The sequence below is a fragment of the Alexandromys fortis genome, unplaced genomic scaffold (assembly GCF_014885135.2).
Source record: "Alexandromys fortis isolate MF-2015 unplaced genomic scaffold, M_Fortis_MF-2015_v1.1 scaffold_28, whole genome shotgun sequence".
Taxonomy (NCBI): domain Eukaryota; kingdom Metazoa; phylum Chordata; class Mammalia; order Rodentia; family Cricetidae; genus Alexandromys; species Alexandromys fortis.
In genome coordinates this window covers 2,749,681-2,763,022 of record NW_026067901.1, presented here as the reverse complement: position 1 = coordinate 2,763,022, position 13,342 = coordinate 2,749,681, and the positions used below count along the sequence as shown (strand labels likewise).

At 46.6% G+C, this 13,342-nt stretch overlaps 1 protein-coding gene across 3 annotated transcripts in view; it reads left to right on the top strand.

The window, feature by feature from the left end:
• Positions 1-1,145: 1,145 nt before the first annotated feature.
• Ano6 (anoctamin 6) overlaps positions 1,146-13,342 on the top strand; it is a 170,254-nt gene continuing 158,057 nt past the window's right edge. The window contains exon 1 of one of the 3 annotated variants that reach the window (XM_050128712.1): positions 1,146-1,376. In XM_050128712.1, coding sequence (XP_049984669.1) covers positions 1,304-1,376 — 73 coding nt within the window. In that variant the 5' untranslated portion in view covers positions 1,146-1,303. The remainder of the gene's footprint in view (positions 1,377-13,342) is intronic. The other 2 variants (XM_050128706.1, XM_050128721.1) reach the window with 2 other exon arrangements.

The window sequence follows — 13,342 nt, the reverse complement described above, 5'->3', positions numbered from 1 at the left end:
CCTCCAGCTCTGTCCTGAAGACCAGTTTTGCTAGCTTCAGAATCCCCTGCTTCAGCCTCTGGAGTGCTGGGATAGAGGTCATAGTTGGGATTACAGGCCACAGCTGGCTCTCCCTACCATCCCCCCCATCTGAACATCTCCATAACTCTGCTAGTTTTTATATTAGAAGTGGTCTTCTTTACTAAAACTGTACCCTAAGAAGCAGGGATAGCGTTTCCTGGTCCTTTTCTGAAAAGTAATTTGCACTCTTTTAGTGCATATTGTCTTAGTGCATATTTGTGGTTATATTCCTACGTTAATATTGATCTTGATTTTTTTTCTTCATGTGAGACCATTTAAAATAACTATATGAGTATTGCCTGTTGTACAGTGCTCCCCTAGCATGCCAGGGGTGCTGGGCTGGATTCCCAGCTTCTGAGAGGGGAAAGAGGAAAAAGAGTTAAGTGTGTGAAAGAATAAAATACGCAGCAGAGTTAGTGTCATTGAACAGCGCTGGACCATACACTAGGAATGGGCTCAGGAAGCAAATGCTCCACCAGTGAGTGAGCTTCATCCAGCACTGCAGAAAAACGATTTTTCACCGGCGTCCTTGACAGCAGCTCTGCAGACAGGCGACCCAAAGGCCCTGCAGTTCTGCTTCCTTGCGTTTCTGGAGCAGACTCCCCTTCCTTCCTGCGGTCCAGACTCCTTGAGTTCTCAGGGAGGCATTCCTTCACTCTCCGCCTTCCTTTTTCCCTTTCTTTTCTTTGTTCTTCCTGGTACTGTGGTTTCCCACATTGCCCTATAGAAGAGTTTACACGTAGCTGTGACGTGTTCGGCCTGGTCCCTGGCTTTGAGGTCTGATTTGCATCGCCAGCACCCGCTGCACCCCGCGACCACTCCGTGCGATTGCTTCCACGGGCGGACAGCGGGCACTCCGTGCGCACGTGTAGTCTGCTCCACAGTAATCTGGCACATTCTGTCTCCTTGCCGTTCTGCAGAATAGTTTAAAAGCCCTTGCGAGCCCCTCGGAGCCCTCCTGAGTCTGCAGCCGCAGCGCGTGCCTCAGGCGTAGCCCGGTGAACCCAGCCTCTCCCCCGCCCCCCCTACTTCCTCCTGGGCGCCCCGAAGCCGGGGCGGTTTGATCTGGGGCGGGAGTGGCGGATTCTCTCTGAGCATGCTCAGTCGCTAGCTGCGCGGCTAGAGAAGCAGAGCGCGGGCGGAGCGCAGTAAACTGTGCCTAGAGGGCTGAGCGGAGCTTGCGGCCCGAGCCGAGTGGAGCCGAGCAGCGCCGAGCGGAGCCGAGCGCCGGTATTGGGGAGACATGCAGATGATGAGTAGGAACGTTCTGCTGAACATGGAGCTGGAAGAGGACGACGATGAGGATGGAGACATCGGTGAGTGCCTGGGGCTGGGGCGCGGGAATCCGGGGCGGACGCCTCTGCGCGGAAGCCAAAGCAACTCGGTGCCTTTTCCTGCGTCCGCTCCGGACGGTGTTGCGGGATCCCTGCCCCCGGGTCCAAGACACACCTGACTCGGTGCCGCGGAGGCCGCAGGCTGCACCTCACGCCGGTCCCGCCCGCAGCCCCGCACCGGCCCGCAGAGACATAAAACAAAAGGGCTGGAGCGGCGAGCGCGGGGCAGGGACGCGGGGCGACGCCGGGCGGAGGACGGTGGCCCGTTTCCACCAGGCCTCCTGCGCGTCAAACCGTTCCTTCTCCCGGCCTCCAAATACTTTACAAAGTAAATTTAGGAGTTGGGTGTGGCTTTTCCTTTCTTTCAGATTTTACCCACAAATCATTTAAATCAAAGGAATTTGATAACACCCCGCTCTAAGACAAACTTGGGGATTACACTCCAAGACTTAGCCTCGGCCTTGCGTTCTGACAGAGCGATCTCATCTCTGTGGAGAGAGCGAAGAGTACTCCTTTTTAAAATGGAGAGAAAAGTGCGCACAGGTTGACCTCTTTGGCGCCTCACCCTGTTGAGCCCAAGTTTCTGATTTACCCGACTTGTGCAAAAGTTAAGGCTCTGCTCCTGGCCACTGCCAGGCAGACGATCTAGGATGCGACTGTTCAGTGGGTTTGGATAATAAGTGACCATTATCTAAAAATACCACCCCGTGGGAGCAGCGTTAGAAAGTTACTCTCAAATGAACACCATCAAGTTTCTTTGGAAAATATTCTTGTCTATCATCGTGAGGTACCCAAGTGAGAACCAAGCCGGAATGGACGTTGACATAAACAAGTGACTCAGTGTAACTACTTGGCTCCGTCAGATTTCAATTTAGAAAGAAAATCTCATTTGGTCTCAGCCCCGGTTACATGATTAGGTTACATGATTAGGCGCCATAGGTTCCTCTTCAGGGCCGGGCAGGAGGCTGGGTTTGCTTTTAGTGCCCGATGTAATTCAGGTTTGTTCCGTGAAGTAAAACAGCAGATGCAGTTAAATTTCCTCTGCCTCTTCTCACCGACACCCCCTCCCCCAGTGTTTAGATTGACATTTTAGTGTACCTAGCAGACAGACAACAGATTTTGCCAGGCAACAAATATTCAAGCGGGTTCTGGCGACTTTTGGTTGTTCTGTATCGAATTACACTTTTAATGTGGAGTGCAGTGACCTTAGTGTCAGAAACCGTTTGTCCATGTGTCTATGTCATATAAATGGTAATGGTTGATTGTGCTTCCTTGGCGGTTACTGAAGTAGGCAGTGGTTTACAGGCACAGTAATTCTGGTTTCCAACTGTGGGAGAGGAGACCCTGGTGGGGAAGAAGGTTGTAGCAGTAACCATGCCTCAAATCGCGGTAAAGCTCTCGATGAACGACTTCCTCGGTAGGTTGTCACTACTCTGATAGTTGTGTGATCGTTGAAAGTACGATCAACATCGGCATTTTTTCTGGTGACTTTCTCTTTATAATTTAGAGCGGGGAAAACTACTCTGGCACGAGGCCCTGACGTCATCAAGGGCTGACCGCAAGCAATGAAAGTAAAACCTTTTTAACTAGATGATATAGCATCATAGAGAAGTTTCACCTGCACGTGTGAAGTCAAGCCTTCTGGGAGACTGGGTTATAGAGCTATATAAACAATTCATTCAGGTTGTTCTTGAAGCTGTTTGGTACTTGGGTGGCCAGGTTGGCCTCCTTATGCGTAATAAACCAAATATAGAGAATTAAAAGTGGTTAGCGTCCCACCGTGTCTTTCTCGTTGGCTTATGGCGTGGCCACCGGAAATTATGCCTGAAAGGCATGCTGATGAGTGAGCCCACGGGCAAACCTTGTTCTCTCCATTTCACCAACCAGCCACAGAAATCCTGTGTAGGCAGCAGTTGTGGGAGGGCCCCTAGTGGAGCCGACTGTAATTGCAAGTGATTGGTGCTGCCGAGAGCTGTCCTTGGCTCTCGCCACAAGTCCCCACCTCCAGTTAACCAGTGAGCTGATTTCTTGATTTAGGAAGTGATAGAAATAAGACAGGTGCGGTGGATCCGCGGATAATGGCATCTGCCACCAAGCCCTAGGACCTGAGTTCAATTCCCGGACCCACGTGGCAGTAAGAGGGCGCTAACTTCCACACGCTCTCTGACCTTCCTTTGTGCATTGGCACCCGTCCCATCCCCAACCCCTTAAGAAGTGATAGCCACAGCTTTCGCGGCAGAATGTAGAAGCTCTTGATTAATACGTTTCTTTAATGCTTCTCATTGCTCAAATGGTTGTATAGTAGATTTTTTTTTAAGTTTTTAATCTTCTTGCATTGTCTATGGTTCAAACTCTGCCAAAGGAAAGTGGTTCTAGACATGGAAGCGATGAGGAAGAACTCAGGGTTCAGATGGATTGGCTTGATATGGAGAGCTGATTGGTGGGTTTGGCTCCCTAGTTAGGTTAGATGGTAGGTGACTGACAGCTTTAGGTTTACCGTCTGTTTCTGGTAGTTGACTTGGTGATGATGGTTCTCATCCTGATTATCATGCCCTTTGGGAAGTGGATAGAGGCCATGTGAGGTAATGGTTCGGCCGTTCCTCTTCAGACTGTGTTCCTTTCGCTAGCGCTGTCTTAGAAAGACTAACCTACCCATCTACTACTCCCTTGGTTCATTTCATGTTGAATCACCCGCAGATCTAGGGCTGGTCTCTTAGACCTTGTCAGCATTAGCTGCGTAGCCTTTCTGTGCTAAGTGCAGGAGGGTGTATATTAGAACCAGGCCAAGATGCACCCCTTTCCCAGGATGGGGTCCCTTGAAACAGAACCCTTGTAGGTGGCTTTATTGAGGTATATGCAAAACGGTGGGAGGGCATTTGTAGATGAGGTGGCCACACTGTGGAAATCTGGCCCATGCAGGTGCACAAAAGTCAGGAGAGGGTTTCTGGGGCACAGACCCGGGGGTGGGGTGGGGGCATGGAGGGACTGTCCTGTGAAAAATTCTCCATGCATTTTAAACTTTTGATTCACCTGTAACTTGGGAACCCAAGAATGATGTCATGGAAATATCTGGCACTTGGCTGCATGAAGGGAGGCAGAGGAGGGGGGAGATGGTCCTGAGTTTAGGGGTGTCTGCAGTGACCCAAGGATTAAGGAACATGAGATGTAGCTTGCGGAGGGAGGGCCATTTCTAACTATCTGACCCTGGCTGTCGCGCCTGGTGTGTGTCACTGTCCTGAGTGAAGGGAAGGATGGGCGGTGTCCTAGCTGCTGGTGTCTGTTCAGTGGTCATTTTCTTGGCTGCTCTGGCTCAGACCATTGCTTTCTGCCCCACTTCCTCCCTTTCTCCTGACTCTTCCTCCTTCCAAGCCTGTGACAGACTCCTACAGATAATGCTGATAACCCCAGCCCTCCGCCACTCCCAGGGCAGTTTCACATCCCCTGTTTCTTGGTTCTGTGTACTTGGCCTTCATCCTGGTTGTGCCCTTATTATCTCTACAACGGAAGTGTGAATTTCTTAGTGCTGGGGAGATTATGTAAAATATCTCAAATGTTGTATCTATTCATAAATTTAAAGTCATGTCTCTTTATCATCTTCCTCTAAAATATAGGATGACTTTGAATTTTAAAGTTGTCCCTACGGGCTTATGTAGAAGCCAACCAGTTTTAACTACTAAAAGAATGAATGATTCATATATATATATATAATATTACTTATAAGTATCTTATTTACTTATTTTTATTTTGTTATTTTGGAGACACAGTCTCCTACAGCCAGGATGCCTTTGGACTCAGTATGTATCTGAGACTGGCCCTGAACTCCCGATCCTCCTGCCTGTGCCTCCTGAATGTTGGAATTGCAAGGCATGAGCCACTGCAGACTGACTCACTCTTGAAATGATTTAACATAATGCCTAGCGGTTTTATGGCTTTGTAGAATTCTCTTTTGTGTTATCTGAAGAACACATACACTCAGTTGTTCCGCTTCATTGCACCCTGAATTGCAGTCATCCATTACTAGCTCTGTAATCAAAGGGTGTGTTAGGAGAAGTCCTGGTACGGAAATGGTACCAAGGAGACAGCATGTAACCTTGCTGATCTAGCTGTAGGGGTGTGGGCAGCTGAGCCAGCAGGGGAGGGATGCGAAGATAGGTGAAGGGGGTATGATTGCTAAAGGCACAATGGCTTAAACCCAAATAAACCCAGTACTAGCTTCAACTTATGTGCATTCACGTGTGTGTAAATATATATATGTGCATATACATGTGTGTGTATGTATATACATATGCATTTTTTAACAGAAAGATGAGAGTTTAAAACATTGATCAGAGGGAAGGGGAGGGAAATGGGAGGCGGTGGCAGGGAGGAGGCAGAAATCTTTAATAAATAAAAAAAAAACTGATCAGAGCCATTTTCCCATTCAGTCTAGTGTTCCACAGCTTGTCATGACTTGCACCCACATTCTAACTTTTAAGTCAGATAACAGCTTTGCAAAGGGTCTCTTTGTCTCTCTCCTCTTTGGCCACCTACTGCTCTGCATGTGACAAGAGCACCCTAAGAGAAGCTCTCTAGTTCTCTGAAAGTCCGTGTGAGGGCGGGGTTGCCACAGTGGCATGTGTTGCTGCTTCCTCATTTTTTTTTCCCCCTTTAGAAGCCAAGACATTTAGCTCAAACACTGCTACAGACATTTCCATCGGAGATATGGTCTTAATGCTGACTTTGGTGGGAGATAAAAGTATTAATTATTGCATAAGGTAGGGGATGATTGAACTTTGAAGGTGGTCTTTGTAGCAGGCTAGATTGACGTGAGCGTAGTTTAGGTAAAAGTTGTCCTGCAGCTACTACTTTGTGTCCTGTTAACAAGACATCTTTCCCAAGGGCTGTGGTCTCACTGGGAGAAGCTTTATGCTACTCATCACGATGCTTTTCACATAGTAGGTGCTTAGCAAAGCATTTGTTATAGGACTGGTTTAGGTTGCCATGCCATGTGATTTGAGCTGCCTGATCTACTTCAGATGCAGTGCCTTCAGGCCTGGGACTGTGTGAAGACAGCCTAGTTTTAAAACGAAGAGACACATCTAATTACCTTCACCCGAGAAAATGTGCTCCTGGACTGATTCATAAATTTTAGGACCGAGTGTGTGGGAATTTAAAGTAGCCAAATATATTGTGTCATTCCAATATTGCCATTATTATGGAAGCCCAGGCCTCTGGCACACCAGGCAGCTGAGCCACCCCTGGCCTGTGTCATTATAGCGATTCTTTTCTGCTTTTACTTAGCTTTGTCTTTTTAGCTTTGCAGCTAAAATCAATTGGCATCCATCCTGAGAAACAGCCAGTTAGAGGAACATAAGATGGCTATGTCAACAGCAGAGGATTTTGGTTGTGGGTCAACGAGCAATGCAGATACCGTTCAGCCAGAGGATCCAATGGCTGTGCATAGAGACACATTGAAGGGTTAATGACAGCTTCCCCTGGCTCTGTATTTATGGGTGCCCTGGCTATGTTTCTGAATACCAATTGGCAGATCTTACCACAGGAAGTCATTCAGCAGCCAAAAACACAAATAAAAGAAAGTACATTCTTTGGTGGAGTTCAGATGTTGCTTTTGTATTTAATACTTTTATTTTAGGATATCGGAACTCTGTAATTTGCCACGTTGCTTTAAAATACACTTAAGGTTGTGGGAGAAAAGGTATTGATCTTTTAAAGTTGCTTTTTTTCTGTAATATTTCTTTTAACTTTGACAGAACTTTACCCTTTCGTCAAAGTCATATAAATAGATGTTCTTTGACAAAGTACAATCATGCAAATTAAAGGCTTATTTATAAAGTTTGTTTGGTAGAAACCAAGATTCTGTTTACATAATTGAAATTTTATGATCTCTCCAGATATCGCAGCTAGATGTTTGAAAAAATAATATGTGTCCTGGTTTTACACACTCAAAATCGTGGCTAATTTTTTTCTTGTGGCGTCATCACATAGACACAATCTTAAACATTTTGTCTTTTTATTTGTGCTGTTTTTTTGAGAAAAAATATTCAAAAGAAAAAAGCAGTACTTTATTTTAAACATAATTAGAGCCTTATTGCTTTTAAGGTTTACCCTCATTTGCATGATGATTTGAAATTGTTGTATTCATTTGAATCATTTTATCTCTTTCTGTTACTTATGAAACAGGTCTTGTGTGTTTCATTTGTGTAAGACACAATTTTACTATTTCTGAAAAGAAAAACCAGGATTTCACAACAATATGTAAAGAAATGAAGATAAATTTAGTGGCTTTAGATGCTGCTAATGGAAAGAGAAAAGCAGATTTTTAGGAGCGTCTTACTTTCTTTGAGAAAAGGCAATTCTTATAAAGGATAGAAAGAAATTTTATAGACGAAAAGGGAGCCCATAAAGATCCATGTTGCCCTCACTGCCGAGTGCGAAGGAGGGAAACAGTCTTGAGTGGTGTCTGAGTTTGCATCAGCTAGCACCTGGTGGTGTTCACCTTGAGCCTGTCACCTGAGGCCAGTTTCTCACCTGTCAAAGCCTTTCTCTTCAGGCCTATGAGGTTGATGGAAGGATGTAGGATGATATTGTTAGACCTGGGAGGAGGCTGCACACACTCACATGCCTGCTCTTCAGTAATCTCTATTGGGAAGGGGACACACACCACACACACACACATGCACACACTCACACACCTGCTCTATTAATTGGTATTGGGAAGAGGACACACAGCACACACACATGCACACACTCACATACCTGCTCTCTATTAATTGGTATTGGGAAGAGGACACACAGCACACATACATGCACACACTCACACGCCTGCTCTTCAGTAATCAGTACCTTTCTCTCTCTCGTTTACTCATCCATTTATCAGAAACTGTGCATCAGGCACCACGCTGCGTAGCAAGGCTACAGTCTAGTCACCATTGTAGTAAATTCCTTTTTGTTGTTTTTAAAGGCTGCCATAAGAACTGCTCCTCATAACCTCTGGCACCACTGGACTGTTTCTTCTGAACCACAGCTGCCTGTTTCTCTTGTATCTTTGTATATACCCATGAGCTTCGTGATTGGCTGAGGGTGATCATGACAGTGGCCATCCTGTAGCCCTGTGTGTTTAAAGGTAGGAGTTAAGGAATAAGAGCTAACAGTGTCCGCAGAGATAATTATTGTGGTTTTTTTTTTTCCTGTAGTCTCACAGACCGATAATGTTTTCCAAACACTAGGGAGCGTGTTTCCACAGTAATTCTTCTTAGGGAACCTTAGCCAAAGGCAGTAGGGGTTAATGCGCAGTGGGCTCCTTACACACGGCTTCTGAGAAGAGGGGGTTAGAGCTCCGTCAGTGGTTTCTGGCCCACATCATCCCCCAGTGGCTGGCAGAGAGCTGTCCATGAAGTGTGTGTGTCCTTGCATAGTGTGACTGTGGTGGTCTGAATGAAAATGGCCCCCATAGACCCAGAGGGAGTGACATTAGAAGGTGTGGTCTTGTTTAAGGAAGTGTGTCACTTGAAGTGGGCTTTGTACTTTCTGAAGCTTGAGCCAGGCCCAGTGGGTCATACTGTCTTCCTATTCTCTGCGGATCTGTGTATAAAACTCTTTCCCCAGCACCAAGTCTGCCTGCTTCCCACCATGATGATAATGGACTAAACCTCTGAACTGTAAGCCAGCCCCAATTAAATGTTTTCCTTTATAAAAAGCTGCTATGGTCTTGGTGTCTCTTCTCCGCAATACAGTCCTAAGACAGGGACTCGCTTTTGTTATAAATTAGCTCTCAGAACATGACAAGAGAAGAAACAGAGGACACTAACTGGCAGGATTATTGTTGACCAGAGCCCTCTGTGACCACACTGTTAATACTGGAATTACAGAATCCCTTTCACTATTCTCCGGAGGGCAGCTGGTCAGGAACCTCCTGAGGGGGAGGGATGAGTAGCTTGGGGATTAAACTTTCCACTCACCCAGCCTTGCAGGTTTTCTACCACTGTGTTGGCAGAGAGCACCCAGTTCAGTCTCCTCCTCTCTGAATGTCTTGTAGAATTCAGAGTTATCTGGGTCTTGACCGTCTCAGCTACATTTTCCTCTCTGCGGAGACTTCCAGGGCTTTAGATTTGCCTTGGGAATCGATCTGGATCTGGAGGGGAGGAGGGGCCAGGTGGTGTAATGGAAGAGTCCTCCTCTTTCCAAATCCTGGAATATGTGGACCAGGTCAGCCAGGCGCCTGGAGCTGAGGATGCAACCCGGTCTTAGCCTGTGGAGCTTACTCTGTTTGCTCCTTCTTCTCACGTCAGCTGCTTGGCCTTGTCAGTTGTCCATCATTTCTCTTAGAGTCTTTTATCGTCCATCTCCATACTTCTTCCGGTGCCGTGGCCTGGCTGGACACACAGATGGAGATCACACAGGTTCACGGTGTGGTCTGTGCATTCGCCAGCCGTGTGACCTCGGTGAGCCATGTGACCTTCCTCTGTAAAATGGGGCTAACATGCAGGATGTGGGAGTATCAAATGACATCACTTAAAACTTTTATGTACTTTGCAGGATCGTGGTGCCTGCTGACCTGAGCCCTCTGCAATTGTAAACTGAAGTTTTTTAGCTAAGTCTGAACCCAGCATTACCTCTTGGTTGTTCTGCAGAAGCTTCACCTTTTCCCTAGGCCAGTGATTGCTACTTCCACATCCCATTGTCCCTTTGTACTTTTCATTTCCTACTTGATTATCTTGAGGATGGTCTGGGGCCCTAGTGGCCATCATGGTGCCGGATGCATAGCTTCTGTTGAGTAAATAAAACAAAGATACTACTAAAGAGTTGATGTATGACTGGAAAGCTAGGCCTTTTGAATAGTGCCTGGCCCTTGGGCATGCCAGTTACGGGGTTAATACACACAACACTGTGGATGATTTTTGGTCCATAGGCCAGCCAATCATAGTCATTATAACAACTAAAAGATGAAGAAGTGTAAGTGGCTGGGGTGTTTAAAAGTAGGTGTGATTTTACAGTATTAAATGAATTTTATAACAGGGTTGTATTACCTTGATACGATTTCATTAAGAAAGATCAGAGGATTATAGTGTAAAGGGCCTTTATGATAGATGGTACTTTGATAGTCTTTATTCTAAAAATGTCTAACAAATAAGACCACACATAAGTATAAAATGTATTTTGATCATATTTACCCCACATTAACCCCTCCAAGTTTCTCTGGAACCATGCAATACGTCCCCTCTCAACTCATGTTCCCTTTCCATATGATGCTTGCTACTCCCGCTACCCTCCCCCTGTTAATTAACCTACCGAGTCCATTCCGTGCTGCCTGAATAGATACGGGTATTAGGCCTTCTACCGGAGCATGGTCAACCTCTCAGGCACCACACCCCCAAAGAAAATGACTTTTCCTTCCCCTAGCTTGGGCCTTGGGAGCCCTTCACCATCCACTCTAGAATTTTGACTGACTTCATCCTTAGGTCTTACAAGGTTACCATAACTCTAAATTCATGCCTGTAATGGCTGCGTCATTTACAACATCCCTCCCCACTTCCCTACCTCCAGGTTACATTCTTTCCAGTCCTTCTTCCTTGATGGTCTCTGAGCCTAGAGTGGGGGCGGGCGTTGATGTAGAGATTCCAGCAGTCACTTCTTCTCAGCCGCTGGACCAGGTATGAGTCTGCATTGGCTCTTGCCCACCACACCGAAAAGGTCTCTGATCAAGGATATGAGCATCACGGACATGCAGGGGAGCTGCCAGCACAGCTGCATCAAGATGGGAGGTGAAGTTTGTCTCGTTTTTCACTTATTCTAACAGTAGGTGAATTGAAAAGGAAAAAATCCAGAATGTTTAATTGTCCATGAGACTTAAATTTTTCTGTTTGTTGGGTACTGTTAAAAAGCTTGAAAGTTAGCGGGGCGGTGATTGCACACACCTTTAATCAATCCCAGAACTCAGGGAGGTAGAGGCTGGCAGATGTCTGTGAGTTCCAGGCCATCCTGGTCTACAGAGTGAGTGCCAGAACAGCCAGAGATATAGAGAAGCCCTGTCAGGGTGGGGGGCGGGGGTTGAAAGTTAAACAAAACCAGTTAAAAACCACAAATAAGTACAAGACAAATAGATAAGGTGGAAGGCGTGAGCACGCTATGTACTATTGCCCTTGTAGCTTTAATTCTTTTGAATTTCAAGATAACAAAAGTGACAGCTCTACTTCATTTGCGGGCTAGGCACAGGAGGCAATGCTTTCTCAATTTGTGTACCAAGAAGCTGGGGGCTCTTTGGTCTGTAGCCTGTTGTTGGGACTGTCCTTCAGGCCACCTCTCCTGAATCACCAGGCTGAGGAATGCTAATGCCTTGTGTCCCCTTGGGGTGAGGGAGGGAAAAGTGGAAGGAAGAGGGGAATTGAGACTATTTGCTTTAAATTCACACCTTTGATTGAAGGAATTCCCACTAGTAAGCCTGATTCCCTCACAGGGCTTGGAGTCCAGCCTCTGCCACGAGGGCCTCTCATGTTTCTTGCCTCTCTCTAAATGTAAATAGTGGTTAGTAACCACTGGGTACAAGCATCTATAACAGGCTCACTGCAGCCTCCAAATCACAGAGGAGATGCGAACACTTGCAGACAAGCCTTTCATCGTGCCCAGGGTAAGCAAACACCAAAGGCTTTCCAGCAATAGGGTAATCATGGTTTTCCTGGGCGTTACGGTGGCCTAAGCTGCGGCTTCTGGCTCATTTCATACTTCATGTACTTATTTTGAAGAGTTCAATCATAGATAGTGTTGACTCACTTAGTTGACCAGAAAAGCGTCTTTGAACCCTGACTGGATTGCTGGCAAGCAGTGAGCCCTGTTTGCAGATCAGACCAGATTTTTTTTTTTTTTTGCTTCAAAATCCATATGCATAGAGATTTCGTTTATGGCGGTACACAGGAACGGTCTCACCTTTCCCTCTGTATTATTAATTCGTTAAATGTTTACTGAAGACTTCCTATAGGCCAAGCGCTCCTTAAGGTCTGAGGACACAGAAGCAGGTAGAGATGGCGCCACCTTCAGTGGAGTTTGTAGTCTAGGTGTGATGCGTAAAACCCTAGTGACTGCAGGATTCTGCCCATTTACCTCCAGTCCACTCGGTGCCTTCGGGGTGCTGGGTGTGGTGGGGGCACAGGAAATGAACAGTAGATAAGATAAATGGCCCCTTCCCCTAGCACGTGGATTTCCTGGCAGTCTGAAGCGGACCTATCAATTGAGGGGCAGCAAGCTATATTTAAAGGTTGTAAAAGGAGAGCCACCCAGGAGAGCGCTGTGAGAAGAGATCTTGGGTGTACCCACCGCTGTCCAGGGGAGGAGCTTTCGCCTGGGGATGGCTGGGAGTGCAGCTGTCATTTTCATGATTCTAAAAATAACATGGGCTTAGAGGAGCATCTCCGAGAAGCAGGGCTGGGAGAAAGCTCAAATGTACACTTGGCGAATGTGTGAAACCCTGCGTGTGCTTTTAGACTCCCAGTTCCAGTTGTCCTGTGGAGCTGGTCAGGCACAGGCTTTCTTTAAATTGATTTCTGTGGTTTTTAATGCACCTTGCAGAATATTGTTGCTCACAGTCCTATGCCCCACTGTTCCTTGGTGTGTTGACTGCAATAGCAACACTGGGTTAGCGGCAATAAAACTTGGTGACATCCTCGTGTCTCTTCATGATGACTTTGCAGTTCAGCTTAGTATATCCCTCTCCCTTGTAGGTTTTCAAGGATGGGCTACTGAGACCTTTGATGTCGTCACTTCTGTTAGTTTTCCTGAGTTATCAAAGGAAGAGGCGAGACAGTGGTACAGCCATTCCCTGCATCCAGTCTGTTCTTCTCTTGGCCTCAAAAGCATGGGGACCTAGAGGAGAGTAAATCTTCCGGGTTTTCAGCCAGGGACCGGTTCTCTTTTCCTGTTGGATTTGCTCAGCAGAGTGAGTCACTTCAGCTGGGAGG